Source organism: Balaenoptera borealis, assembly GCF_965194805.1.
Source record: "Balaenoptera borealis genome assembly, chromosome: 9".
In the NCBI taxonomy this organism is placed as follows: Eukaryota; Metazoa; Chordata; class Mammalia; order Artiodactyla; family Balaenopteridae; genus Balaenoptera; species Balaenoptera borealis.
In genome coordinates, this window is record NC_138873.1 from 110377317 (window position 1) to 110403777 (window position 26461).

A 26461-nucleotide genomic window follows, 5' to 3' on the forward strand; every position below is an offset into this window, starting at 1 on the left:
TTATCGGGGTAATAGTTTAAAATCATTTTGCTAAAATGGCATACAGATGTCTTAGGAAGCTGCAATAAAATATAGGAAAACGAAAGAATTTTTCTCGGAATATAAAGTTCAAGGACAATGTTTACATTAAAATGGTTTTAATGGAAAGTAGTAAAGTTAAATAACGTGGACATTATAATTTTATTATATCCTGACAAACAACACCAAACATCATTAAAGAGATTGTTTCCTAAGTGCAATAAAATTTATGGTAATACCAAAAGAATAAAATGTATCTTTTACAAATAGTAGCTGACTTCTAACAGATATAATCTTTAAAAAACTAATAAATTACAAAGATGTAGTTTCGGTAAGAAGAAACATATATATACATTTTGTTTTATTATGTGTGTGCATGTGTATGAGTGTTGTCACGTGGTTTCATTTGCTTCCATAAACTTAAAGAACCATTTAAAGATGTTGCTTTAAAATGATTATTTACCAAGAGATTGAATTATAGTTGGGTGATAGTTTAACCTCTTCAAAACCATCAACTATTAATCCAACTAAAAATCTGTTATTCAGTTAATGTCACCTTATTGATTATCATCATTAGTTTCTCTTGCTATGAAATAATTCTGATCACCTCCACTATTGGGTGTGACCCTAAGAATGTGGATCAACCTCAACTTTTGACATTATCCCTCCCATTTTTAATTATACACATTGAGCCCCTGCACTGGGAGAAATTAAACTTAGAAACTTTCAGATGTGTTTAATTTTAGTTATGGAGGAAAATCCAGGTGAGAATGTTAATTATTCAGTGATATAACTCAGACTTGGAGAGTTAGATTGGATCCTATATGTGTTGATATTTCAGATGAGGAGGTCATTCAGGTGGTCAGGAGCTGAGATAAACTTAGGCTATTACTCTGGACCGTGGTGGAACTGCTTCCCCAAAGTGACCTGTTCTCGGTTTAAATCCCCAGTCTTCGTCTTAGTCTTCTACATTCTCCTAAAAATATACAAAAGAGATCAACATCTCACGTCACAATGGGACACGATCTGAGTGTAGAAATTCAAGTGAATGTAGAGGGTCAAGAAAAAATAAACCCCAATTAGTCAACTGTGTCAAACACCTGCTGTCTGATGGTGAGAGCGGGGAGACCTCGTCTTCTGGGAGTGCATTGTCCCTGGCGCCCTTCTGCGTGAGGTTGGTGTGAGGAACCAGTACATACACTTCCTTAGGATACCTCCTCGCACGTGTAATGAGGTGGTGCGTTCTCCTCACTACTAAGCTGTAGGCTCCTTTGACCGCAAATGGATCGCACTTCATTCTGGTTCCTGCACCCAATGCTAAACACCTTACAAAAGCTGTAGGATTAATTCCTCAAACAGAGAAACTTCTGTCTCAGTGTGAGCCTTGGGAACTTACAAATTTATAATTACCCAGGTTGTTGGAGGGAAAATGACTGACTTAGGACGCCTCGGTGCCTTCATCACCAAAGTAAAGAAGGGTAGCCTCGCAGATGTAGTCGGACACTTGAGAGCAGGTAAAGTTTCACTTTTAACCAGTTAAGTAATGTGTGCTCTGTGCATGGTGGTTTTCAGTTTTGGGTAAGTTATACCTAAGTCCATTAAGTAAATAACTAATTTTAATGCATGCATACAGATTTGTTTCCTGATACGGATACTTAACTAACTGTAAAAATAGGTAACTATACCTCAATGGCAGTTTGGAGAAAATGAGGAGGAATCTTATTATTTACGTAAAAATAAATAGACGCAGAATGCTGAAGGATTACTAATTTTTGTAGATGGCTTCCTAATGTTGCTACAAAAATCCAAAACAGTTTAGCCTGTGCAAAAAATAGTATCACTGTTTAGTCCTTTATTTTATAAACCATAGTAATTATTAAAGTTCTTCATAGTGGTCCCCAAACACTTATTCAGTACCAGTGATTTTAATAAAATGTAATCATAATCACATTTCTTACACAGATTATGTAATATATTATTTGTTAATTTAAATGTGACCTATATTGTATTCATGCAGATGTGCTACTTCTTGGTATTTGGAAATTTACATTATGTTACTTTGTAACTTTAATATGACATAATAAAATCATTTAATATATTGAAACATGCCATACTTAGTAGCAACATACTTTAAAATTTATTTTTGATAAACTGGTTTTTTTTCATTTTAGTAAAAATCATATTAACATACTGTCTCCAGTTTGCTGTACTTCAGAGTTTAGTAGAAATCTTTTGGTGAGAGTGTCTGCTTACCCATTTGCCAGACAATTACAGAGAAAACAGAGTAGGCTGACCTGTCGAAGTGAGGATTAATAACCCCGTAGCACATGGAAAGAGAACGTTTCTAGACTGTGTTTTCAGTTTTTATACCGTAAGGTTATAATTATTGAGACCTTTATAAAAATATTCTATGATTGTTAAGGACATTTTTGTTGCAGTTGATTATCAGGATATCAGTTCAAAATCATTTAGATTTTTTCTTCAATAGAGACGTGCTCTCCAGGTATTGTATGCAGAGAAAACCCAAATGAGGGACTTTTCTCCATCTGCTATACACACAGCTTTGAAGATGTGTACTGTACACTATTGTTTCTTATCGGGGACTAGTTATGATTCCATAAGAAAACAACTCAATCAGGAGTGACTGTGTCAATAACCTGAGTCTTTGCTTGTTTAATGGCTTGAAAAGAAGCCTTGAAAAGTATGAGTCCCTTGTTGTCTACTCAAGTGTAAAATACCTTTAGCTACAGAAATCTGAACTTGCAGATCAGATTATAAACATGATACCTTTTGGATTTTTTCTTGGTGTTTTAGTAGACAATTTCTTAAGAAAGTCAGTGAAGGGGTTTTTCTATATTATATATCCCTTGTAGTGATTAATTTCACTTAACACCCTTATGTGCCTAGAGTCTGAGAAACTTTAAAATGTCAGAAGCTCCACTTAAATAACTATAAAACATATAAGTGTACTTTTCACTTGAAGCAATTGATGTAACTGAAAAACGTATTTTTAAAAATTAGATAATATATCCTCTTTGATTTACATTATTATTTAGGAACTACTTTCCTTCTGTTTGCATATAAACAGCATTGACCTGTAAAAGTACAGTTGTTTTTTTTTTATTAGCGTGACCTTTGTTCAGCATTTGCAGTCTGGCTGTAGCTTTTTCTACTGCTGTTCCCTTAAGTCCGCGCCCTGCCCCACTGCTTGACGTAATGATCAAACCACAAACTTGACACTGACACTCTCTTTATTAAGACCCTTCAGTGTCTCTCAGGCACCATCTACTCAGGTCAAAGCTCTGTAGTTTGCCCCCAACTTCCAGCCACCTCCTTACCAGTCGTCTCATCCCCAGCCATGGTGGTCCACCCAGGCAGCTGTTTCCACCTCCAGGACCTGGCGAGTGCCTCTCGTGTCCGTGGTGGCTTTGCTACTCTTGTGATCTGCCTGTTGAAGTCCTCGCCATCCTTCAAAGCTCACGTAACGTTGCTTTAGTTCTCAAGTGTTTCCTGACATCTCCCCCGAGCAGTAACTAATGACTTCCTCCCTGGCACTCCCTCTGTTCCTCAGATGAATTCCTATCATTGCATGTAACATTTGATTAAAGGTATTCATTTCTGTTATTTCTCCTCCACCAAATTTAAGGACAGGAGAGAGTCTCTTTTATCTTTGTATGCTTATAATCTACATCCCTGCCTGAAAAGAGGACTCATATATAAATAAATATTGTTAAGGAGACCACCGTCTAGTTTAGGAGTTCTTGATTTGTAAATAAATAAATACATGCATTAAGTTAATTTGATATTGAAAGTTATGCTTCCAGGTTGCTGGCTATAAACAGAAGAATTTTATAGTGCAGTGCTTTTGCAAAATGTTGATTGCAGCACATTACTGGGTAGCAAAGTTGATGTAATGGGTTGCATCCATTATTTAGAAAAAAAAAAGAACATAATAGAATAGAAAATATCAGGGTAAGTATTGTTTTAGAAAATATTTTTTCGTACACACACATACATGTATACATTCACGTGCTGTAAACTTTATTTCTCTTCTTGGTCAATAAATTTAAAAGACTCCAAATATATTTTAAATTTGTATTATTATTTTTTAATATAGTGAAGTGTATTTGTTGCCTTTTTGAAAAACTGCTAGGTAACGTCTTAGATCAAATGATCAGAAGTGATTTAACTACTAGTACTAACCATACTCTTTTCTCATACCAAAGCAGCATTATATGCTTTTCAAATATTTGCTTTTTTACTTCTGAGTAAGCAAACACTTGAGTAGGGGGGGATTACTTTAAATAATCCTAGCAAAACAAAACTTTTCTACTTTTTTTTAAAGGCATAGCTAAAAACTAAACAATTCCATATTTATGGTTAGCTTTAAAATGTACAATGATGATATTGATCCATTAGTTCGCCACATATTTCCTTTGCTACTAAAGTGTTATAGGCACTGAGAACAACAAAATAAGCAGAAACATAAAAAAAGAAACTAAGACACTCCAAAGTATCACTGAGGCTGGGATATTTCAGCTGAGCCTCCATTGTCAATTGAAGGATACTGGGCGGAGGCATTTGAGACCTAAAACTGCTCTAAATATTTATGAAAATAAATAATTTTTCCCAAATAATCTTTGGTGAAAACTCTAGTTAACATAACAGGTTGTTTGCCCGTGTATTTTCACATCGTAGTACTCTCCTTGATGACTCTTCAGTTATCTAACAACCTAATAAGCACTATAGTTTTATTACTTTAAACATATTTTCTAATTTTACTTTAATGCTCACAATATGTATTATGTATAGAACGTGTGTGTTATGAACATCTGGAAGTGGGTTAACTGTCATGCAACAGTTTTACATCTGCTTGCTTTGTAACTTGCCATATAGCTCCTCGCGTTACCCTCTGGGTATGAATTCAAATCCTTTCATGCATTTTTATTCTGTTGTGCATCTGGAGAAGGCAATGGAGCATGACTTATAGTTGGAAAATTCATGCTAACAAATGTTAATTGCTATTTCTACTGAAAGTAAAGCAGGATTTATGCAGCGTTTAATAACCTTTCATGTATAGAGCCGCCTACATTTATTATATGGAGGGCATGCTGCTAATTATTATTTTTAATGTTTCCAAATGAGCTGTGCTAATTCCATCCCATAGCATGAGATGATTTTTATATGATTTCTGGTATTTCTCAAAAGATAAAGGTAGTTTGTATTGTGCTGTTTCCAGTGACCAGTAATATTCTATTGGGGAAAGAAAAAGAAAAAAAAAAAAAGAAGAAGAAAAAAGTGTCTAGAAGAACCATTTAGCTACCATTATATGGCAATCAATTTGCTTTTGAGAGCAGAGCCTAGACAATTAAATTATTTGTATATGTTTTGCATTTCTTTGTTAAAAAAAAACAAGAAAAGATAAGAAAAATAAACAGAATATATAAGGTAAAAAAATACCCTTTTTTTTAAATTCAAGGGGATGAAGTTCTAGAATGGAATGGTAAACCCCTGCCGGGAGCTACAAATGAAGAAGTTTACAACATTATTTTAGAATCAAAATCAGAACCTCAAGTTGAAATTATTGTTTCAAGGCCTATTGGGTAAGGCTAAAAAAACTTACTTCTTAAGTTTAGTAAATTACATGTATTAGCAGGGTTTTTAAAAGAAGTTTATACATTCATACAGTACATGTTAACATGGATAGTTTTTTCTTCAAATATGGGCATACATTTTAGATTTTTTAAATCTCTGAATTTTTAAACTTGAATACTGAATTTTCTTCACTACATTTTAGAAGCTCCACAATTTAACAATTTTAGTATCAGAAAGTATTGATATGTATTTTTCAGAAGTGGGCTATAAAGTAAAAATATTTTATTTTAATGGTAGAACTATTTATTTTTATTAATTCTAAATTATTATAGTATTTCCTTAAAGGGAGTCACTAACAAACTCATCTTCTTGTGATATTTAAAATAGTAATCATTTCATACGTCTACATGAACGTTTTATTATTCTACTAAGAATGGAATATTTTTTCTATATCTTTTACCCATGGGTAGTTCCAAATTTTATTTAAAATCAAGCAAGTTTGAAATATTTAAACATCTTAATTGGCCATAAGAATTGGTATGATATTTTTGAAACTCCAGTATTCAGCATAATTTAATTATCTACAGCCAATGGGATACTTTCTCTATCTGTATATAGAGTTCCCATATTGGTAGATTTTCTCAACAAATCCACAGAGTCCAGAACATTCATTTTGCCTGTCTGTAATTTTTTGGAAGGCATTTTGAACTGTCTCATTATAGTTGGCTTAATGTTTGAGTATATTTTTGGAAATTATTCCCTTTTTTGTATTCTCTAAAATATTGTAGAGCCATTAATTCAAGACTTTTTATGCTGGAAGAGTAGTAACCTTAAATTTTTGTTGTTCTCATGAATATATGTCAATGCAAAACATACCAGAAAATATAATTATCCTAATTCTCAAAGAACTGAAACTGTATGATCATATATTCCAAAGAAAAATATATATACAGAACTCTAAAATAAAGGCAAACTTATAACCAACTTTAAGTGGTGATTATTAAGAGTAAATATTGAAGGCATTTGCAGAAGTATTGTACATTTCCATGCAGATTTATTAAAAATAGTGACACTATATAATTTATGCTAGTTTTACTTGACGTGTTTTAGTGCTGAGGTAAATGTGAGGCTGGAAAAGAGGTAAGTAAATTGGAAAATGAATCAAAAGTATAAAAACACAAAATTTAAAATCAAGCATTGTGCACATTGCCAAATACTTTCAAATATATAGTGGTTTTAAAAGTAATCAGCTAAAACACCATTGATTCATGATGACTTAAAAATAAAAAAACTAACAGACAATTAAAGTAGACTGGAATAACATTTTCATTATGTTTACTATTGTGCGAAATTAATTTTGAAAGTATTATTTGCATAGCCACACCTACACTGTCATGGATTGTGGAATTCAAAGGAATATGGGAATACAAAACTTATATTTAAATAAAAATCAAATCTGGCATCAACTTTCCAGTTAATAGGGAAATGATTAGAATCTTGGAAGAATAATTCCAGCTATATTTAATAATTATGTTTAATGTAGTTGTGTAATTAATTTAAAGCAGAAAGCAGATGTTTATTCATAGTTTGGTGGGATAGAGATTCCAAGAAGCATTCCAATTGTAACTTACATGCACATTGACCATCACGGTCCAACAGACATCAGCTGTCTTAAGATACTGCCCACTTTTGCCAACCTACCTTTATGCTTATAATTGTTATTAAAACTATTTTACCACCTTGTTTGTGAGCAGAACAATATAAGAAGGTTTGTGTAAATGTCAAGTGGACATTTATGCATTAAAATATTAAGCAATTAACATTAAATATTTTTTAGTTCAAAATCACTTAAAAAATTTTTTTTACAACTTCTCCACAATTCTTCTGTCACAGACACATAAAATTCAAAGTTTGTATCTGGTTTTGGAGTTCCAAATTTAATTTTCATAACTGACTTTGAGGCTGATTTTCAAAGAAGTTGTACTATCTAAAAAAATATCATTTCTAGATTTTTAAGAATTGAATTTTATTTGCCTTGATGAATTCAGGAGAAGGTAGCAGAAGATAAATAGTTGGTTTCTTGTGTCTTAGGTATTGAAAATTAGTCTAATTATTACATAAAATATATATTTCATACGAATTATTAGTTGTACATAAATATATAATAAAACGTATTTATAAAATACACAACACAGGATGAATTGTCATTTGTAAGAAGTATAAATTGTAGGTGGTTAGGAGAATTACTTTGCACAAAAAAGTGAAAATGAAGAGTCAGGAAAATCATCAAGCAGAAAATGAGTTTTGTTTCAATTCTCCCCAAAAGTGCAAAGAAAATCAAAGTGAAGTTAGTTCACAAGGTAAGTGGTTAGAAATTCTTAAATAATATTCTGATAATTTTATTGGGACTAGCTAACTCCAGTCTGCTTTGATTTGTCTGTTAATATTTGCATATTGTTAATCTCCTTAAATTGATGCTAAAATATCTTGGAAAACAGAGGTTAAATAGCTTAATACAGTATAATTTCCAAACTAAGCTGGTCCAGGGTTCTAAGCCCACAGTGGAAAATGGGTGAAGCTGAGGTCATATTAAATATTTATTCAGAACAATTTGTGAGTGTGTCAGGAGTGGGTGTTCTCACAAGTCACTTTCTAATCATCTAGTAAATGGCCATATATTTAGCTAACTTCAGCATAGAAATATGAATCTGTGTATAGGGTTATATATGTGTATATTAATTATATATTCACATATATAAAATATTTTGGCTTTTCTGTTGCAAGCTTGAACCATTTTTAATTTCCAAAGCAATCCATCCTTTTCATTTTTTAACTTTGCCCATGGTATTCACCATATTATTTTATTATCAAGAGATGTTTCCATCCCTTTCATTCAGTAAACTCTTTCAGATGTGTTTGTAAAGCATATTACTGATTTGTAAAATATGTGTCATTTTGATTTTCTAGAACTGAAATAAAATATTGCCTTTGACATTTTTTATTTCCAAAACCTGCTGTTTTGGTAGTAAAAATATTGTGGTGATTTTAGCCACAATATTATTCTGATTGTTGTCATGTTAAAGTGTTTTGCTATTAAATATATAAAAACTTATTTTTCCTGCAGTTTTTTTTTGTGTGTGTGTGGTGTTTGACATTCATGCACATTAGAAATTGCCTTTATGGTAACTCCCGTCCATTTCCACACCTGTAAAGACCCAAAAGGGTTTTCCACACCATTGAGATAAAGTGTGGCTGTGATTGTCTCAGACAGGGTGGCTTAGCTAATGGGATTTTCACCATACCCTGTTTCTTTTAGTGACATTCCACGGATTCCGGAGAGCTCCCATCCTCCCCTGGAGTCCAGTGAGTATAAGATTTACTGTCTCCTTTAGTCATTTGATGTAAATGAGTTGGCAATCATGGCAGTCTTGGGAAACCCAAAGGAGTTCTGCTTTAAGATTTTTCTCTTTCTACTCTTGTGTGTGTGTGTGTGTGTGTGTGTGTGTGTGTGTGTGTGTGTGTGTGTGTGGGTGTGTGTCTATCAGAAGTTCAAAAGTCTTTATTGACAATAACCTGCATCATAGCAGTCAGGATGCACAGAGCAAAATTAATATACCAGTAACAGTTCTATTTGCTATACATGAAAATGCATTGTGATACTGGATTATTCAGGTTGATTGGAAATTGGCTCAGTGTCACGAGCAGTGAAGGAAAGAGGCACATAAATAATTTTAATACAGCGTAACGGTGTCAGATATGATCATGGAAGTGAGTGGGTGGAGGAGAGGGGAATTTCAGTGGGAATGAAGGGCCAGGGGACTGTGGCTAGAGGGTTGAGTTATCTACATGGGCATTAAAGGGACTCCAGATGAAAGAAGATGACGATGTGTGTGATGACGTTTCCAAGGACAATGTGGAAGTGACTCGAATGTTTACTTTGCATTGGATGGGCGTTAAATTAATTATACTTGGGCTTGCTTACCAAGTGTTATTATGTAACCCAGCTTATAGGAATAGCAAATACAAGGTGATTTAAGGGGAAAACAAGTGATGCTTATAAGAAGGTAGAAAATATATGGATGGGATAAACAAGGAAGTGGAGATTAGGTTAGTAAATCAAATGCATAGCATCATATTCTGCATACCTGCTAGACATGAGCCCAGATTTGGTTTTGAGTTTTCTAATATAAAGAGGGAAATGGAACCAACTGCATAATTTATAGTGTTGATGTTATTTTAAAAAAAAAAACTGGTATAATATTAGAAACATACTATTAGAAGCAACAGTGTTATTGTACTGAGACCCAAGAAGAAAATTATCCTAAGAATACTTCATAAAAAAGACATAGTAACAAAGAATTTTATAGCACTGTTTCATATAGTTAAAAGTCTTCAGAAGGTACAGCATGACGCTGATTTAATTTAAACATAATTTGTGTGTATGGAAAAAAATGTGGATGACATACTCTTGGGAAATGGTCCATAAATAGTGTTTTCTCAATAAAGCTAAGTTTTGAATAGCTGTAGGTTCAAGGTTATACTTGCTGGAGTAATAGCATTCTACAGACATCCATATTGCTAGTTGTGGACACTTTATCAGTGACCCGGGAAGAGAGGACTTTCATTTAAAAAGGGGGAGAAGAGCCTCACTGAGGGCCTGAGTGGGGAGCCAGCCTACCTCCTCCATGCATGAATCACTAGACAGCATACTCAGACAGGAGATTGGTCTGTAAGATCAAAATCAAAAGAGATGTAAATCGTATTTTAAAACAGTGATGAATTCTATCTAGGCTTAGACGCAGCTCATAAATTATATGATATGTGCATTCATTTTAATTTCAGTGAGGACAGTTCATCATAGATGATCCTAAGATAATTAACACAACGGGTACCATCTTTCTTATCACTGATAGCATGAAACCTTTAACTGTATGCAAGGCTGTACAAGAGCATACACAGGCCAATACCCTCTAGAAACGCAGAAAGTCAATACTTACAGAGTGGAGCAAATAAATACAGTATTTGTTTGTATCACTTTAAATACCTTTAAAATAGACAATTAACCAAAGAAAGCACGATGATAACTTTCTAGGACTATCCCAGTGAAAGTAGGTCCTACTCTGATGGATGCCATTGAATTATGGTTTTATACCAGTAACAGATGCATTTAACATTTCATGAAAAATATGTATTCTCCACACATAGGTTACGAATATGTTACTAAAAAGTACTTGATTTTTTTTTCTCATTTTAGGTTCTAGTTCCTTTGAATCTCAGAAGATGGAAAGGCCTTCCATTTCTGTAATTTCTCCAACAAGCCCTGGAGCTCTCAAAGATGCGCCACAAGTCTTACCAGGACAACTTTCTGTATGTGTCTTTGGTACATGTTGGAGACCATTAGTATAAGCTCCCTGTTCTGAGTCTGTCTTTAAAATGTGTGGCTTTCTTTGAAGGCTGTGATATAGTCAGAGTCATTTAACAGCATAATCTACTTTATCAATTTTCATTAATTTATTAGATTGGTCCTTTACTTATATATCTGGAAATATTTATTGAATGCCTACAGTGTGCCAGATGTTCTGAACAGTAAATGATAACATAAGATAATAAAGTATCAATTATTTTTTGTGTGCTGTATAAAAGTTTCTAAGGTAAGTAGTTGGTTAGATGTAATAAACCTAGAGGGTCATGTTCTGTTTACTTAACAACCTCATGAGCCTGGATCTGGAGAAACTTAAATTTAAGATATTTTTTTAACTTCTTAAGACATTTAATGAAACTCTTGATTGCTGATATTAGTGTGAAAAAGCTACAGTTTTCTTCACTGTTTTATATGTGATCTGGGAAAAGCTGGAGTAAAGAAAACATGGTTAATTATTAGGAAAAGCTACATTTCTTCAGATTATGGTAGAATACAGGACATTTGTATTAATAACTAAAAGAAAATCTTGCTTCACATTGTTCTATAAGTAGTTGATCATTTGCTACTTTGGTAATGTGTGAATTTCTATAGTCTGTTTTTGCTGCTCTTCTCTTAGTTTTAATTAAACAAACAAGGTAACTGTAAGCGTGCTGTGATTTTTAAAACCCTTTTTTTTTTCCTGGTTTTAGCTTCTATTTTTAGTAGGTTAAAGATCTTTGTCTAGTCCCTGTGCTATTTTATCTGCCCTGCCGTCTTTTTTATTTCAGTGTGTGTGGGAATCTCTCATACACTCCACCTATTTCAGGTTTATGAAAAACACACCTCTGTATTAATTAGGAACAGAGATATGGATTGATACAGATCCGGGTTTGAATTCTTAATCTACCTTTTACTACTCCCATGTTAAATTAGCTTATTCTGTTCTAATGACTCAAATGTATTCTGATCTATACCTATTAAACAACCAATGATCATAGTTCTTATTTAACCATAAGCCCAAAACTAACTTCTAAATTAAAAAAAAAAAAAAAAAATTAAAGTTAACATTGTCCCCTGCCAGCACAAATACTGCACTGACTGCATTAAGAGTTTGCCAGTAATATTTCAGTGTGCCATTTTCCTGCTTTTTGTTATTCAGGTATCTTGTATCTTAGGAGAAATACCATTTGGCCTTCGCTTGGTTTAAAGGCATCATTTATGCATTGTACCTTCCTTTGTTCCTTTCCCCTTCTCTCATGAAAATTTATCTGTAATAGGTTAATTATAAAAATTAAATAAGAAAAAAATACCAGAAAACAGCAGTACCTGGTGTACAGAGGCATACAGTAAATGCGTTTCCTGATGTCTTCCAAGTTACTTGCATATATTTTTCCCAACATCAAATATTTTATTTCAACTACAGTTGGCACTGCAGAATGCATTTAGTCATGCTATAATCATTATTAAGATATGTATAATCACCAAACACTTGCATTTAGCATTTAAAAACAAGGATAATTATTTCAATATCCCCCCCTTCCCTTAGTCTTTTCTAAAAATTTTATCATTAGTTTTATTCCATCGCATGATATAAGAGACTATAAATCATCACTGCAGGCCTGCCTCTTGTAAGTCACACTTAAAATGCGTGAAAAGTCAAGTTCTAAAGGGGTTATGCTTTCAAGTTGGTATTCTTTGCAGAAATAATATCTATAATTCAATTGTATTTTGCAATTTGAAATTTCCTTCTTCAAAAATAATTTTAGTATTTTTTGTGAAATTATAATACCTCATGATTTTTACAAATGCTAATTTCTTTCTCCATTGCTCTTAGGTGAAGCTGTGGTATGACAAAGTGGGCCACCAGCTGATTGTAAACGTTCTGCAAGCAACAGATCTACCCCCAAGAGTAGATGGGCGTCCCAGGAATCCCTATGTAAAAATGTATTTTCTTCCAGATAGAAGGTATGGAATAATTTTAGAAAAAATATGCAAACATCTTTGCTAATTAGAAAAAAGTAGAGTTTCCTCTCTTGGGATACAGTTTCATATATGTTTTAAAGCTTTATCAAGGTAGAATTGACATACCCAAAATTCCACATACTTTATATATATATATTTTGATGAATTTGCACATATGCATACACCTGTGATATAGCTTTAAAATGTAATAGATACTTCTCTATGAGGGAATAAACTATATTATCCCTAAAAAAATTCCCTCAAGCCTTGTGTTTCTTTAAAATAATCTGCCAGTTTTAAAATTGTCCATTACCTTGTTTCCACATCTATTAGTCTTTGACAGCTACATCATTTAGAATGTACCTTTGTGTATGCGTTTCTATAATCGTAACTACTGCCTACATTGTGGTTAAAACTAATCTTATTAAACTTGAGAGTCTTTTCAGACTTGTATATTAAAAGTTATGAATTAAAGAGAGTAAACATCCCAAGACCAGCACTGCATGTAACTACAGTAGGTGGCAGCATATACTTGCGTTTGCTTTTTCATTGACAAAACATACTTATTTTTCAGTGATAAGAGTAAAAGGAGAACCAAAACAGTAAAGAAAGTACTAGAACCAAAATGGAACCAGACTTTTGTGTATTCACATGTGCATCGTAGAGATTTCAGAGAACGGATGTTGGAAATAACCGTGTGGGACCAGCCCAGGGTGCAAGAAGAGGAGAGTGAATTCCTTGGAGAGGTGAGGGGTGTCGTGAAGATCCGGGTCAGATGCCTCGAGGCTTCCGTGATGTGCATTATTATGGCTGCTTTTATTATATCTGGGGAACGGCGCTTGATCTAACCTGAGAGCTGCCCTTTCAGATCCTCATAGAGTTGGAGACGGCGCTTCTAGATGATGAGCCGCATTGGTATAAACTTCAGACTCACGATGAATCCTCACTACCTCTGCCTCAGCCATCACCCTTCATGCCACGGCGACACGTCCATGGGGAGAACGCCAGCAAAAAGCTGCAAAGTAGGTTAAGGCTCTTTTCAGTTACCAGAAGTAATTGTGTCGTTATGATCGAATCCGAGATGAACATTCAAGGTGCTTTTTCAAATGTTCATTAGAGATCGAAATATTGAAAAATCAGTCATCTATATAAAGAGACTTGGCAAAACCATTTTCTGCATTTTCCCAATGAAAGTAATATATACAATATAGTGGAGTAATTCCACAGCTGAAAGCTTAAAAACTCTCAAATATAATTCTTTGCCCAGTCCTGATGGAGTTGTTCATTGGTTGACTGATGGGGTAATTTTTGTCATTATTGGTGGGTTGCTACATAGAACATCTTAATAACCGTATAATTCCTGGATATTTTTAGTATTATTATTTGTAAGAAACAATTTTTCAAAAGCATTGTAAAGTTTGTTTGCTGTTGTTCATCTGGTGATTGGAGAAAACATATTTTTTTCTGTACTTACTCGTTAATTTTTGATTTAATGACCAAATCTCTTACTGAACAGATGAAACTTAGAAGCCTCATTTTGGTAATCTGGAACCAAATTGTTTTCCTCATATAATTAAATACTTCATGTTAGTGCTTCTCTGATCAATCATTTCCTCAAAATTAATGTTTCATGCAGTATGATGGCTAATTTTGAGGGCTAAACATAAATATTTTATAAAGGGCCCTGATGCCCTTTCAATTATATGAACTCAGTAGAGTTCCAGCCAAGAATGTTCTCTTTGAACCTTTCCACTCAGCCCCATCCTCCCTGAACTGCAGAGGAGGGCGCATATTTGGGTAGAAAACAGTATACACTTTGCTATAGACCTTAATTAAAAATAATTTGAAGAGTCAAAAATACTGTTCTATGAAATCCCCTTCCTTCTATGTGTCTTCAGTGATTGTAAGAATGCTGAGAATATGTTATCCTTGGATAACAAACATTTTTTTTTAAGCATCAGCTCTGCATTAACTTTGTAGTATATATATGTATAACTGAATCACTTTGCTGTACACCTGAGACATCGTACATCAACTTCTACTTCACCAAAAGTGAAAGTATTTAGTAATAATGTAATCAGCTTTAAAAAAAAAAAAAATGTGACCATGTCCTCCACGTTTCCTGACCCGAGCGGACACAGAGGTATCTGTTTCCCTTCCTGTCGTGCAGGGTCCCAGCGAATCAGTGACAGTGACATATCAGACTATGAGGTTGATGATGCCATTGGAGTGGTTCCTCCAGGTGCGTGGGGGAGCGTGGCCGGCTTCACTGTGCTCCCGTGTTTGCTTTCCTGCCAGCTTCCAGACTTCCTTGGGTCCCATATTGGAGATTTAGAGCACGGAGAAGTCTGGATTATACTATTCCATGGTGACTTGTCTTCCAAATTATTAAGAAAGTTTGAGATGGACTAGTAAACTACTCATTAACATCCCCACTTAAATTAGTCAGGGTCCCCCTTAGAAGCTAACGAAGTTAAAATCATCATTTCACAATGCTCCGAGCAGAAGTGAAAATATGACTCTTGAAAGGATAGAGTTAATTTTTTAATAAAGCTTCCATTCTCCTGTGTTTTATGCTGTATGTCTATGACTTCGCTTCCTCCGTTTCTGAAAATAATGTAGCCTTCCATGGAATATACTGAGACAGGTGCATGGCAGGGTTTTAAATTGCATGTGGCATGGCTTAGCTTTTAACGCTTTTGTGAAATGCTCAGCACTGATTATACCTAGAATGTGTCTGTATGTTTTAAAATAAGGAAATGCTTTAGAAAGATGCAATATTCGTTTGAAGTCAATGTCTTTTTGTCATTGTATAAATTAGTAAAATCTTTGTGACACTGTGCAGTTCAAATCTATGTTTCTCATCTGAGTCTAGTCAGAAAGTGAGTCAAACCAAGTAGTGAAGACGTATTTTCTTGGCACTAATCCTGTTCCCTTTATTTACTAATGAAGAGTAGGGAGATATTCAAACAAAAAGACATTAAAGAGAAAATCTTGGGGTATATAAATATGAGTTCTTAAAGACATTTCTTTGGGACAATATTGACAGATGTTCCCTTAATTTACATAATTTCTCAGGTGGGGATGCACTTAATTTGAGGGCAATGGTTTTGGTAAAGTCAATAGACTTTACAAAGGCTAGTGACTGAGGTCGCAATTTAGAGAGATACATACGACTTCATTAAAACTGGGAGAAAATTATGGACAGTTCCCTAAAGTTAGGCTTCATTTGCTCCGTGAAACTCAGAGAAAATATCGTCTTTGCTCACTGTATGAAAGTAGCAGATACCTTAAAAACAATAAATCTGGTTCTGTGCATATCTGTGTACTTAGATATTACTCCTTGATATCAGACCATCAGGAGGAGTTTGAAATAATAGTGGGTAATTGTGGATAACAGTTCATGTTTTGCTTTCTGAGTTTGTTGATTTATAAAAGGATCAGAATAATTAGGCACATTCTACCCAGAAACTTTCACACAGAATTTAGTAGAATATTGTCTTTATGGAATTGAAAGGGGGAAGGTAGTTGTCCATGGTACCCATTGTCATATTTAAATAGAATTCAGATGATTCCTTATAGGAAAGGGGTCTTGTCAACAAACCTTTCTAACAAGAATCTTGGCTGTTAATTCGCCTTCATGTTGTCACTTCTAACTCATCTGAATAGAATTTACTTCTGTGGGTGGTTCTCACAGGCTATTCACCTAAAATTTCACATTTTTATGATGAGGCCGGATAGCGAATGAATGAATGAATGAATGAACAGCTAATTCAACAAATACTTACAAAAACGATGAGTTTCTTCTTTTCTCCCTGAGAGACCACATGGATAACAGCCAAAATGGGAAGTATAGGACCGACTGCAATGGTGTTAGTGTTTGGAACAACCAAAGAACACTGAATTCTAGATATATCTCTATTCCATCCTGACATAAACATATGATTGTATATGTTTAAATCAGGGATTATCCTTTGACCATAGAGAAGCAGTGTCTGAATTGCCATTTCAAATGATATCCATTTTTATTTAGCATTTCTAATGTAACGAGGCAAACTTTTAATAGAATATAACTAATAAATTACGTAAGCCAATCAGTAATATTTTATGTTCCAGAGATTTCCTCATAAATTAATAAAGGAGATAATGGAATTTACTTATATTTTAGGGGGTGCTCTTCAGTGATTCAAGATGTATATATGGTAACTTCTAAAGATATACATGTGTGGCAAATACAATATAGCAAGACACACAGCAATAAACAGTACATTTTAAATAAAGAGGAAAGATGGTAAAATAAGGGCAAGAAGCTAAAATAAAGTGAGGGGATAAGTTAATAAACAAGTGTGTTGATACATTACCAGATATTCTAAGAGGCTGATTACAGATTTCCTAGTGTCCAGTATAGAGAGAACTTTGTTCACGAGTGGATGCCAGGTAGTTCTATGTATGTTTAACGCACTCAATGAAGCTTCTGGTTACGTTTGCTGAAGAAGCTGGAAAGTGTCATTTAGATGTTCTACCGCAGGTGGGCCTTGAACTTCCTAACACCTGACTTCTCTAGGACCACAGGGTTCTATGTTCTCGTTTGATGTATTACCACCTTTAAGCAGTTGAGACCTCCAGAGCTACATCTTACTACCTTTATAGTTATCATAGCCTTATTGTTACTTAAAATAAGTAATTTCAGCTGCTTAAGAAGAATAAAAATAACCACCCACGGAATGCCCTCATCTGAGGCCAGGCATCTGGCAACCTCAGCTTTCAGACCATTACTGCAAGTTCAGAAAATGAAAAAAAACAACAACAAAAACAACCCGATAACTTTGAACTAACTGAAACATAGAAATGAGCATAAAATAGCAGTTCCTTCTTGCCTTTTTTCTGAAGGCAGAGTGCATGTTGTCAACAATAAACTAAACATAATATAAAAAAATAAATTATTATAAAAAGCAGGGAAAGGCCTATGAATGCATATTAGGATAGGATAAAAAAGACATTAACCTCTATGTAAATACAAAGAACCCAAGAAAAAAATTAATTATACCCTTTTACAGAAACTGCCTAAAGTCTCTAAAAGTTACTTCAGAATAATTAATTATTCCAAATCTAAAAGTTCCATGTATATACCTTGAATATTCATTGAAATCTTGAAATGGTGCTCCCAATTCAATACTGACCTTCCATAATTATAATATAATTGATACCAAATGTTTTCAAATGACACCAAATGGTAATTTAAAATGTTTTAAGTAATTCAGACGTCAGATTAATTATCTTTAAAACAGCCACCATTATTTTTTAATATTGAACTATGAAATAAATTCACTACATGTAAATTTAGTTGGTATCGTTCTAGACTTAATATTACAATTTGTATGTCTGAACAACAAGGAAACTTTCTACATGAAATTCAAAATAGTACCTGAATTGCTCTTATTTTTGTCATAAAATGAAATGATAAATTATACCACTTATGTTTATATTATTTGGTCCTTTACCGAGGTTTTTAGAGAGTGACAAAATGGCTGAGCTTCTTTGGTGTCAATATTGTCAAATTGGCCTTTATGTAATGTTTAACGACCTTCCGTATAGTCTAAGCTTAGTCAAAAGGTTATACAATCACAACAAATAAACTGCTGGGGAATTTAGTCTGCCTTTAATAATAATGTTACATGGCATATTTTAAAAATAATTTGGGAGTTGTCAAGTAAATAAATGAGCAGCAGTTCAAGCTACCTTGTTAGACTTAATGTTTTCATGGTTGTGTACATTTCATGTTGTTGTAAATATCATTATTTTTCCTTTGGCCACAGAATTTTTTATTTTCCTTCCAATAATAGCAACAATGACCCTGTGAAAACATTTAATTAAACTGTTACTATGGTTTGCTATTTTATCTTAACTAAATCAGAGATCATAGAAACCTTTTGGTGTCAAGGGAGAATGACTTTTAGAATTTAATTTTAAGTAACTGTATTAACTTAATTATGTTAGGTTACTAACACATTTGTGGAATAGTTTCAGATGTCTGGGGTAGATTTGATAATTGTTTCTTTCGGAGGGTTGATTTGTTCTGCATTATTGCCATAGTCAGCTCCACCCATACCCTATTTTCATTTGAAAATTGCAGTATTATCTGTGGTCCTCAAAATTCACACTCAGTATTTGTTATAGTGAAGACCTGCTGCTCTTCTTTGTCAATTAAAATTGGTATGGTAGCATCTTTATTTTCTTATTAGCGAAGCCATCTGAAATCCAACTAACATAATTTATCCTTTGGCAGAAAAATTCCAATAACATTCGAAGAGACACTAAATTTCTAAGCATTGACTTGTATATGAGTAACAGTTCACTGTCAAGTGCTTGATTTGTGTTGCTCAAAAAATCACTCACTCATTCCGTAAACTGGTATCCCAACTCATCCTGATGTCTGAGGCATCAGCTGTCATATTCGTCATCAGTATCTCCATGGTAACCTTTGAGCCAAACTGTACCCGGTCCTCATGCATGTGTATGTTACACTCTGTACATATACTTAGTAGTTTTGACGATAAGGCTGGTAATACCGATTGCATGGCATTTATCTTCATAGGTCAATGGCCGCTTTCCATATCATTTGATGACTCCACATTAGCACTGACACTATAGAAGAATACTGACTCGTTCTTTGTGTATACTCTTGCCAGTAGGTTATAGGTCTAGTGCTAGAGAAAGCAAACCTTCAACATTAACTGTGCCAGAGCAGCAGAGAGCAACGCATCACCGCTCACGGTCGGTGTCTCCTCATCGTGGCGATGATCAGGGGAGGCCGCGTTCCCGTTTACCAAATGTGCCATTACAGAGGTAGGCTTCGAGAAGAGCTTAGCATCCTTGACGGTACTCTTTATTATAATACAGTGCAAACTGCCACAAGACTCTAACAGAAATGAAATAATGGTTTGGTCAATCAAGTTATTTTTTTCAGAATCCTTTGTAGGCAAAATGCCTTTTTATTCATTACCCAACCTATGCAACATTCTGTCCTCTAATCTCAGGTAATCTCCCAGGGAGTGGAAGAAGTCAGTGTTGCAAGCACCATTTTTGAATAACTGTCTTGTATTCTGTTTGCTAGTTAATTTTCTCCTGTTGGGAGAAATTGTATGGTAATAAATTAGACCTGTGCAGAGAAGTGGCACAAATGATAAGGTTAAGAGTCAGAATGCATTTTTAAGAAATTTGGGATTGTCTCTTTGAAGCACTTTAAATGTTTGGAAAAGCATATAAAACGGAAGTTATATCGTGCTGTATTTCATCTCACCCTGAAATACACTTCTGAAATTTTCACTAAGTATGCAGATGAAAATCGTGGTCCTTTTTTGATGGAAGTAAACAAAGGAGGTTGGAGAAATACAGCACAGGCAAAGCAATGGTAGAGAATAAATACCTTTAAAACAGGTATTTGGTGACGAGGCCAGCACTTTTCAAGCCATGTCAGTTATTTGCCAATTACCGTCCATTCTTTCCTGTTAGTCTGTCACCCTGTTTGGGGAAGGTGGTACATGGTGATGCATTTAAATTTTTGCAATCATTTCAGGAGTCTAGATGAAATTCATCCAACAAGAAGGTCACGTTCTCCAACCAGACACCACGATGTGTCCTGCAGCCCAGTTGGTCACAGACCTGGAGATGTGGACAGTCAGTGTCTATCAGAACAAGACAGGTATTTGTTCACGTTATGATCTCAGCACTGTATGTCTTCTTTGCTCTGTTTTCGTCTATGATAGGTATCTTGGCATAGTGCAAAAGACAGGAAAAGTATTTCATCATTCAAAACTGAACTTCTCCCAAGGAACGACTCTTAAGATATTCTAATAGAAATGCAACTCTGGGAAATATTTGACTAATATTATATTGTCATAAAAGGTGCATTTAAAAAAAAAATCAGAATTTATGTTTAGCCAGTTTTAAATGTACAGTTTGTTGTTGACTTAGATACTAACCTAAATTATAGAAGGGAGTCTACATAAGCAATTTTCAAATATTTTACTTTTTGTGGGTTGCAGTCTTTGGGATATTATTTATGTAATTATAAAATTATGTTTTTTCTGCAATAAAAAGTTTTTGGGTACAGGTCACCTGAAAGACAGTTACTATTGCAGAGTTTCTGTGAAAACTTCAGCAGTAATATCTTTTAGGACACCTACTTCTCATAAAATGTAATTACCTAAAATGTCTATAAAGTACAAAATATTGAAATGGATTCTTTCTTCTATGGATGTGTACTTAGGCTTAGTTCTGCACTTATTTGATGTTATAACTCCATGGTTCTACATGGCCGCGGACTTACTCCTCAGACCAATGCCCTTCCTGTAAGACGGGCCTGACCACAAGCTCAGGATCTGTTGTTTTGGGTTGTTCAAATCCCCAGCTGGTTGAATCGTGTCTTGTGGCTTTTTGAAGTGTAGAAACTTTTAGGGAAGGGTAGGGAACGAGGTTGGTACACAATGATTGATTTTTGCTGTGTAGTCAAGGACACAGAACTCAAGGAGAGCCTCTTAGCTCCCTAACTGTCACCCTGCTGGAGCCATGACCTTCAGGAGTTGAGGTTGTGGTACTTACTGGGACAGAGCACTGCTCGGAGGAGGGGGTCCCCGCTGCTCAGGTGGAGTGGAGTCAGGTGAGGGTCCCTTTGTTGACATTCACTGGGGCCACCATGAATTTAGGTGAGGAGGGGGAAAAAGAAGGACTTCTGGACCAAGGCATTCAATAGAGTGAAATTAATTTGAGTGTAGAAAAAGTATCAGTTTTAAGATAAAACATTCGTAATCAAGTATGTTCTTCGTTGGTAAAGGAGAAACAGAATAAGTGATATTGCATTTTACAGGCTATAAGAGCCAAGAAAACTGTCATGCTTTGAGTTGCTAAAAAGAAATTTTAAAATTTAGGGTTCCCATTAGTATCAGAAAAGCCAGATTTATAGGGCTTTTAAAAGTTATTAAAATACCTAAGTGTCTAGAATTGGAAACAGATTTCTACGTCTTATTTGGGGAAGGTTCAGTTTAGTTTCGTTTTGCCTTGATACTCTGTGAAATCACTTTGAAATACAATAGCAAATCAGCAACAGCCAGGACTTCGACCATAATGTTTGTACTTTATTGTTGAAAATTTGAAAAGTACTGTCATGTTTATTTTTGTTTAACCTCTCAAGCAAATATGCTAGTGTAGACAATCTGGTTTCTTCCCTTTTCATGTTGTCATCGGCATACCATTGGCATAACCCATGTCATTTAATGCCTCATAACTTATCTGTTTCACTCACCACCCATCCTGTCTGTGCAGTGAGCTTCTCATGCTTCCCAGAGCAAAACGAGGACGAAGTGCAGAATGCCTACACACCACCAGGTAAATAACAGGAATTTGGTGACGGTAACTGTGTGTGATGACTCTTTCCATTCTACTCTGCTTCCGTCTCCCCCTTAGCGGTATTATTACGAATACGTGAAATTAATTTCCCCAGTGTTCAAAATTGGTTTCGTTTTATATGGAGGTTGTGGAAAAGGTTCCAAATATATTTGAATTCTGATCCAGGCAGACTGCTTTTCTATCAAAATATTTGAAATCCAGAGGCTGCTGAGCCTCTGTGGAACTGTTTACACATTTCCAAAACCGAGGAACCGATTTCTTCAATTAAAATTCTATAACCTCGCTGTGAGCCCCACCACACACACACACACACACACACACACACACACACACACACGCACCCATCTAGACACAAGAGGTCTGATCTGCTGTGCGTGGCAGTGTTACTGTTTCCGTGATTATAAGTTCACTTTGTTTTAGCCTTTTTTTATTTTTATGTTTTGATTCTACTGTTGTTTTCTTTCTGTTTGCTTTTAATAAGATCTTTACCACTTCATTTTTAAGAGCTGAGCTTCAGTTTCCTTCTTGATAAAGAGTGCGGATATATGACCTGTTAACTTCTAAGCCCTCCCTTCCTTCGTACCCTCACCAGGTCAGAAATGCTACACTACCAACTTTCCCATAGAGACACGTAACGGTATAAAGCCTCCTTAAAGAGGAGAAGAAGAGGGGATACATTATTGTCGTCTAAATTGGAGCTGAGAACCTAGCACTTTATTTTCATCTCATTACATCTTGGATCTCATATCCCAAATAAGTCATTTTACAGATTACTCACAGAATACAGTCTGTGCATATTTATTGTCAATGTGAAGTTAATGGAAGGTAAAGAAGTAGTAACTAGGTGAGACAAATGAACCAACACACACAGATAAACTCTTTCAAATACTATGACCAATAAAGAGTAAACAGGAGAGAGAAGGAAAGAGCTGTACCTGGAAAACCTGAGACACAAACACAAATGCAGGTTTATTGTGTCTGTGTGGACCTGGGCTTCTGCTCAGGAATTGAACATGGTCACCCGAATGAGAACTAACTTTTTACATATATTAAACTCTCCTAGTGATAACTACTGCCCTGTGTGCGGTGCCACAGGGAAAAATGAGGGATGTTAGTTCTGTTTGCAAACTGGAGAAATAATGTAAAATCCTAACTATTGTACAAATCAGCTCAATTCTTTATAATTCGAAAGCCTCCAGCCTTACTTTGGTTGTCCTGACAAATAGTTTAATAGGAATGATTTCTTTACAGATTCAGAAAATTTTCTCATGGTCCCGTTGGGGTGACCACAACTATAAAACACAAACAAAACAAAACCTTCATATTTATTAGGCACCTGGTGTGTGCCCGGCCCCCAACATGTGGGTATTTTTTAACACATTCACACCAATAAGCTAAACAGAATCACTAAATATATTGTTTTTCTTTCCGTTACATCCCACTTTCAAAGGTAAAATAACAGGATAGGCACAATAGAATAAGCTAGTAGTTTCATCATTTTGTAAAATCTTATCTTCAGAATACAACCTATCATATTCACTTACGACTTTTAAGAATAAAACCTGTGGATTTACTACTTTCCAGTAAACAAGGAAAATAACATTCATTGAGTACCAAGCACAGTGGTAATTATTTAATGAATTTTATCTCAATGTCCTGACAATAGTTGTATCATATGAACATTTTTATCCTCATTTCACAGATGAGGAAAGATGCTAAGAAAGTTTTATTTGACGTGTAACAGAGCAAGGATTCAAAATCAGGTCTATTTGAAGTTTTCCACTAAACTAGTTTTTCCAAAAATGTGTTCCGAGGAGTTGGTTCCGCATGAAGTTCAGCCAATTTAAGAGTTTGTGAGTCAAACATATTTTGGAAACTTTGCAAATTAAAGCCACTCCCTGGAGATTTTATACGCACAGCATATCAAAGTCACATACTACAGAAATCTGTCTCATATTGTTTAATTCATCCCCCTCCTCACTGTTATTATTATCAAATGCTTTTTCCATAAAACCTTTCCTGAGACAGTCATGTTGTACAGAAAATGCTGTGGCTTCCTTACTGTGTCCTAGACCCTTTGTACCTGTTATTTCACTTAATCCTCACACCATCCCTGTTAAAGATTGTTATTTCCTCCATGATATAGATGTAGAAAAAGGCTTGATGACTTGAATCATCCAGGTTCACAGCCAATAAATGGCAAAGCCAACGTGGACCTTCAAACTAAAAACTGTGGCCACTTTTCATTCTATTTCCATTCTCTGCTGACCCCTGTTAGAGAGTACCCCCCCAAAAAAAATTCACTTTTGAACCAATTGCTTAGAAAAGTTATATAGCAACTTGTTACTAAAGACAGTTGCCTAAGGTTTAGGAGTTGAAAAGAAGATTCTGTCTATGAAGCAGGCTGAATCCTTTGCTTCAGTAAAAGTGTCCTCAATCTGTGCTCGAATGTGGTACTTTAATACATTTTAAACCAAAGCTTTAAAAGATTTCCTGAATCAACCATTAGTATAAACATGAATAAACCCATGGGGGTGTTTGGTATTTAATATGTCCTCAGCAAATGTTTCTTCTATTCCTGATTTATCATACTTTAATGTAGGCAAAAATGGACAATAGATTTTCATTATTGACAGTTAAATTTTGTAGAAACATTATTAAATTACCAAAACATTCATTGACAGGACCTAGTTTACCCTTGGTGATATAGACAGTCCAGATGTCCTCACAGGTTTTAAAGGCATTCAGATGATGTTGGGCCTTGTTTCTGCCAAATCAGAATTCATATTCTGGTTGCAGCTAATACCCATCCCACCCAGTTTCTGGTGATAAGTGTTACCTGCTGTTGGGTTTGTATCCAGAAGGTGATAAATGGAAAGGACTTGCCTACTGCAGTCACCTCTTGATCTTCCTTCCTTTACTGCCTTCAGTACCGTGACCAGCCTTGTCCCTGCAATGCTGGTCAGCATTTTGCTTGTTATTAGAGTAGTAACTTTTAGTCATATTAATTCCCAAATTTCATAAATTATCTGATTAATACTTTTAGCTATGAGTTATTTCCATAGAAGCAGGTATAATATTAAACAGGGATTAAATAGTAAGTTTCATGTTGGTTACTTCATAGAGTGTAGTTCTCAAATCTTTTTCAAATTAAGGCTTTTAAACTATAATTTAGAGTCTTCATCTTAATTATGAAGACAGATGTCTATGATTCCATATTTAACAGTTCTTTTCCTACCTTCAAATAATTATTTTGGTTTTTCTGAGGAAAACGAAAGATCCATCTGTGTTTGTAGCTTTCTAGGTCTCCTACTTTTTTCATATCCTGATAAAATTCTCTTCAAATGTATCTTTCTGTTTCCTGTGTGTCTGCGTTCCCATGTTCCAGACATCTTGTTAGGCACTATAAAACATTACCGCCCAAGATGTGCTTGTTAGAGAACTGTTCCCACTGGAATATTTACAGGTAAGAGTCATAACAGTGAGTCTCAGTTATAAACTAATCCCTAATCCCTCACCAACTAAAGATAGCAAATTTACTTTCTAATAAAGCATTAGCTTTTCCTATTAAAATTAATTATATACAGAGAAAACTCATGATATCTAAAAATAACTTTAAGAGGGAAAGGGGGGAGGGATAAGTTGGGAGATTGGGGTTGACATACACACTCTGCTACATATAAAATAGGTAGCTAATAAGAACCTCCTGTATAGCACAGGGAACTCTGCCCATTACTTTTTAATTATATGGGAATAGAATCTTAAAAAGAGTGGATATATGCATATGTATAACTGATTCATTTTGCTGTACAGCAGAAACGAACACAACAGTGTAAATCAACTATAGTCCAATAAAAACTAATTTAAAAATATAATAAAAAAATAAAAATAGCTTTAATTATAAAACCTATGCTAGAATATTTCTCTAAATGAAATCTACTTACTCAAATATCAGATCTCTAGTCGTTGTCTTCTTTGTCATTTATTTGTTGTTTTACTTGTTGATTTCAATTATGAGAATTGATTTTATATTATTTTATTTTTGGACAATTTTACTTTGTGGAGCTCAATTCTGCCTGC

The 26461-nt window shown here is 34.6% G+C and overlaps 1 protein-coding gene across 35 annotated transcripts in view; it reads left to right on the forward strand.

Moving 5' to 3' along the window:
• The window catches only part of RIMS1 (regulating synaptic membrane exocytosis 1), a 467002-nt gene that overhangs the window by 303977 nt on the left and 136564 nt on the right, over window positions 1–26461 (forward strand). For 12 of the 35 annotated variants that reach the window (XM_082405014.1, XM_082405020.1, XM_082405003.1 and 9 more), the window contains 11 exons: window positions 1433–1532; window positions 5498–5621; window positions 8930–8976; window positions 10868–10980; window positions 12849–12979; window positions 13551–13722; window positions 13845–13998; window positions 15147–15218; window positions 19666–19822; window positions 20553–20678; window positions 22298–22360. In XM_082405014.1, coding sequence (XP_082261140.1) covers window positions 1433–1532; window positions 5498–5621; window positions 8930–8976; window positions 10868–10980; window positions 12849–12979; window positions 13551–13722; window positions 13845–13998; window positions 15147–15218; window positions 19666–19822; window positions 20553–20678; window positions 22298–22360 — 1259 coding nt within the window. Of the gene's footprint in view, window positions 1–1432; window positions 1533–5497; window positions 5622–8929; window positions 8977–10867; window positions 10981–12848; window positions 12980–13550; window positions 13723–13844; window positions 13999–15146; window positions 15219–19665; window positions 19823–20552; window positions 20679–22297; window positions 22361–25769; window positions 25848–26461 lie in introns of all 35 variants that reach the window. The other 23 variants (XM_082404982.1, XM_082405017.1, XM_082404984.1 and 20 more) reach the window with 5 other exon arrangements.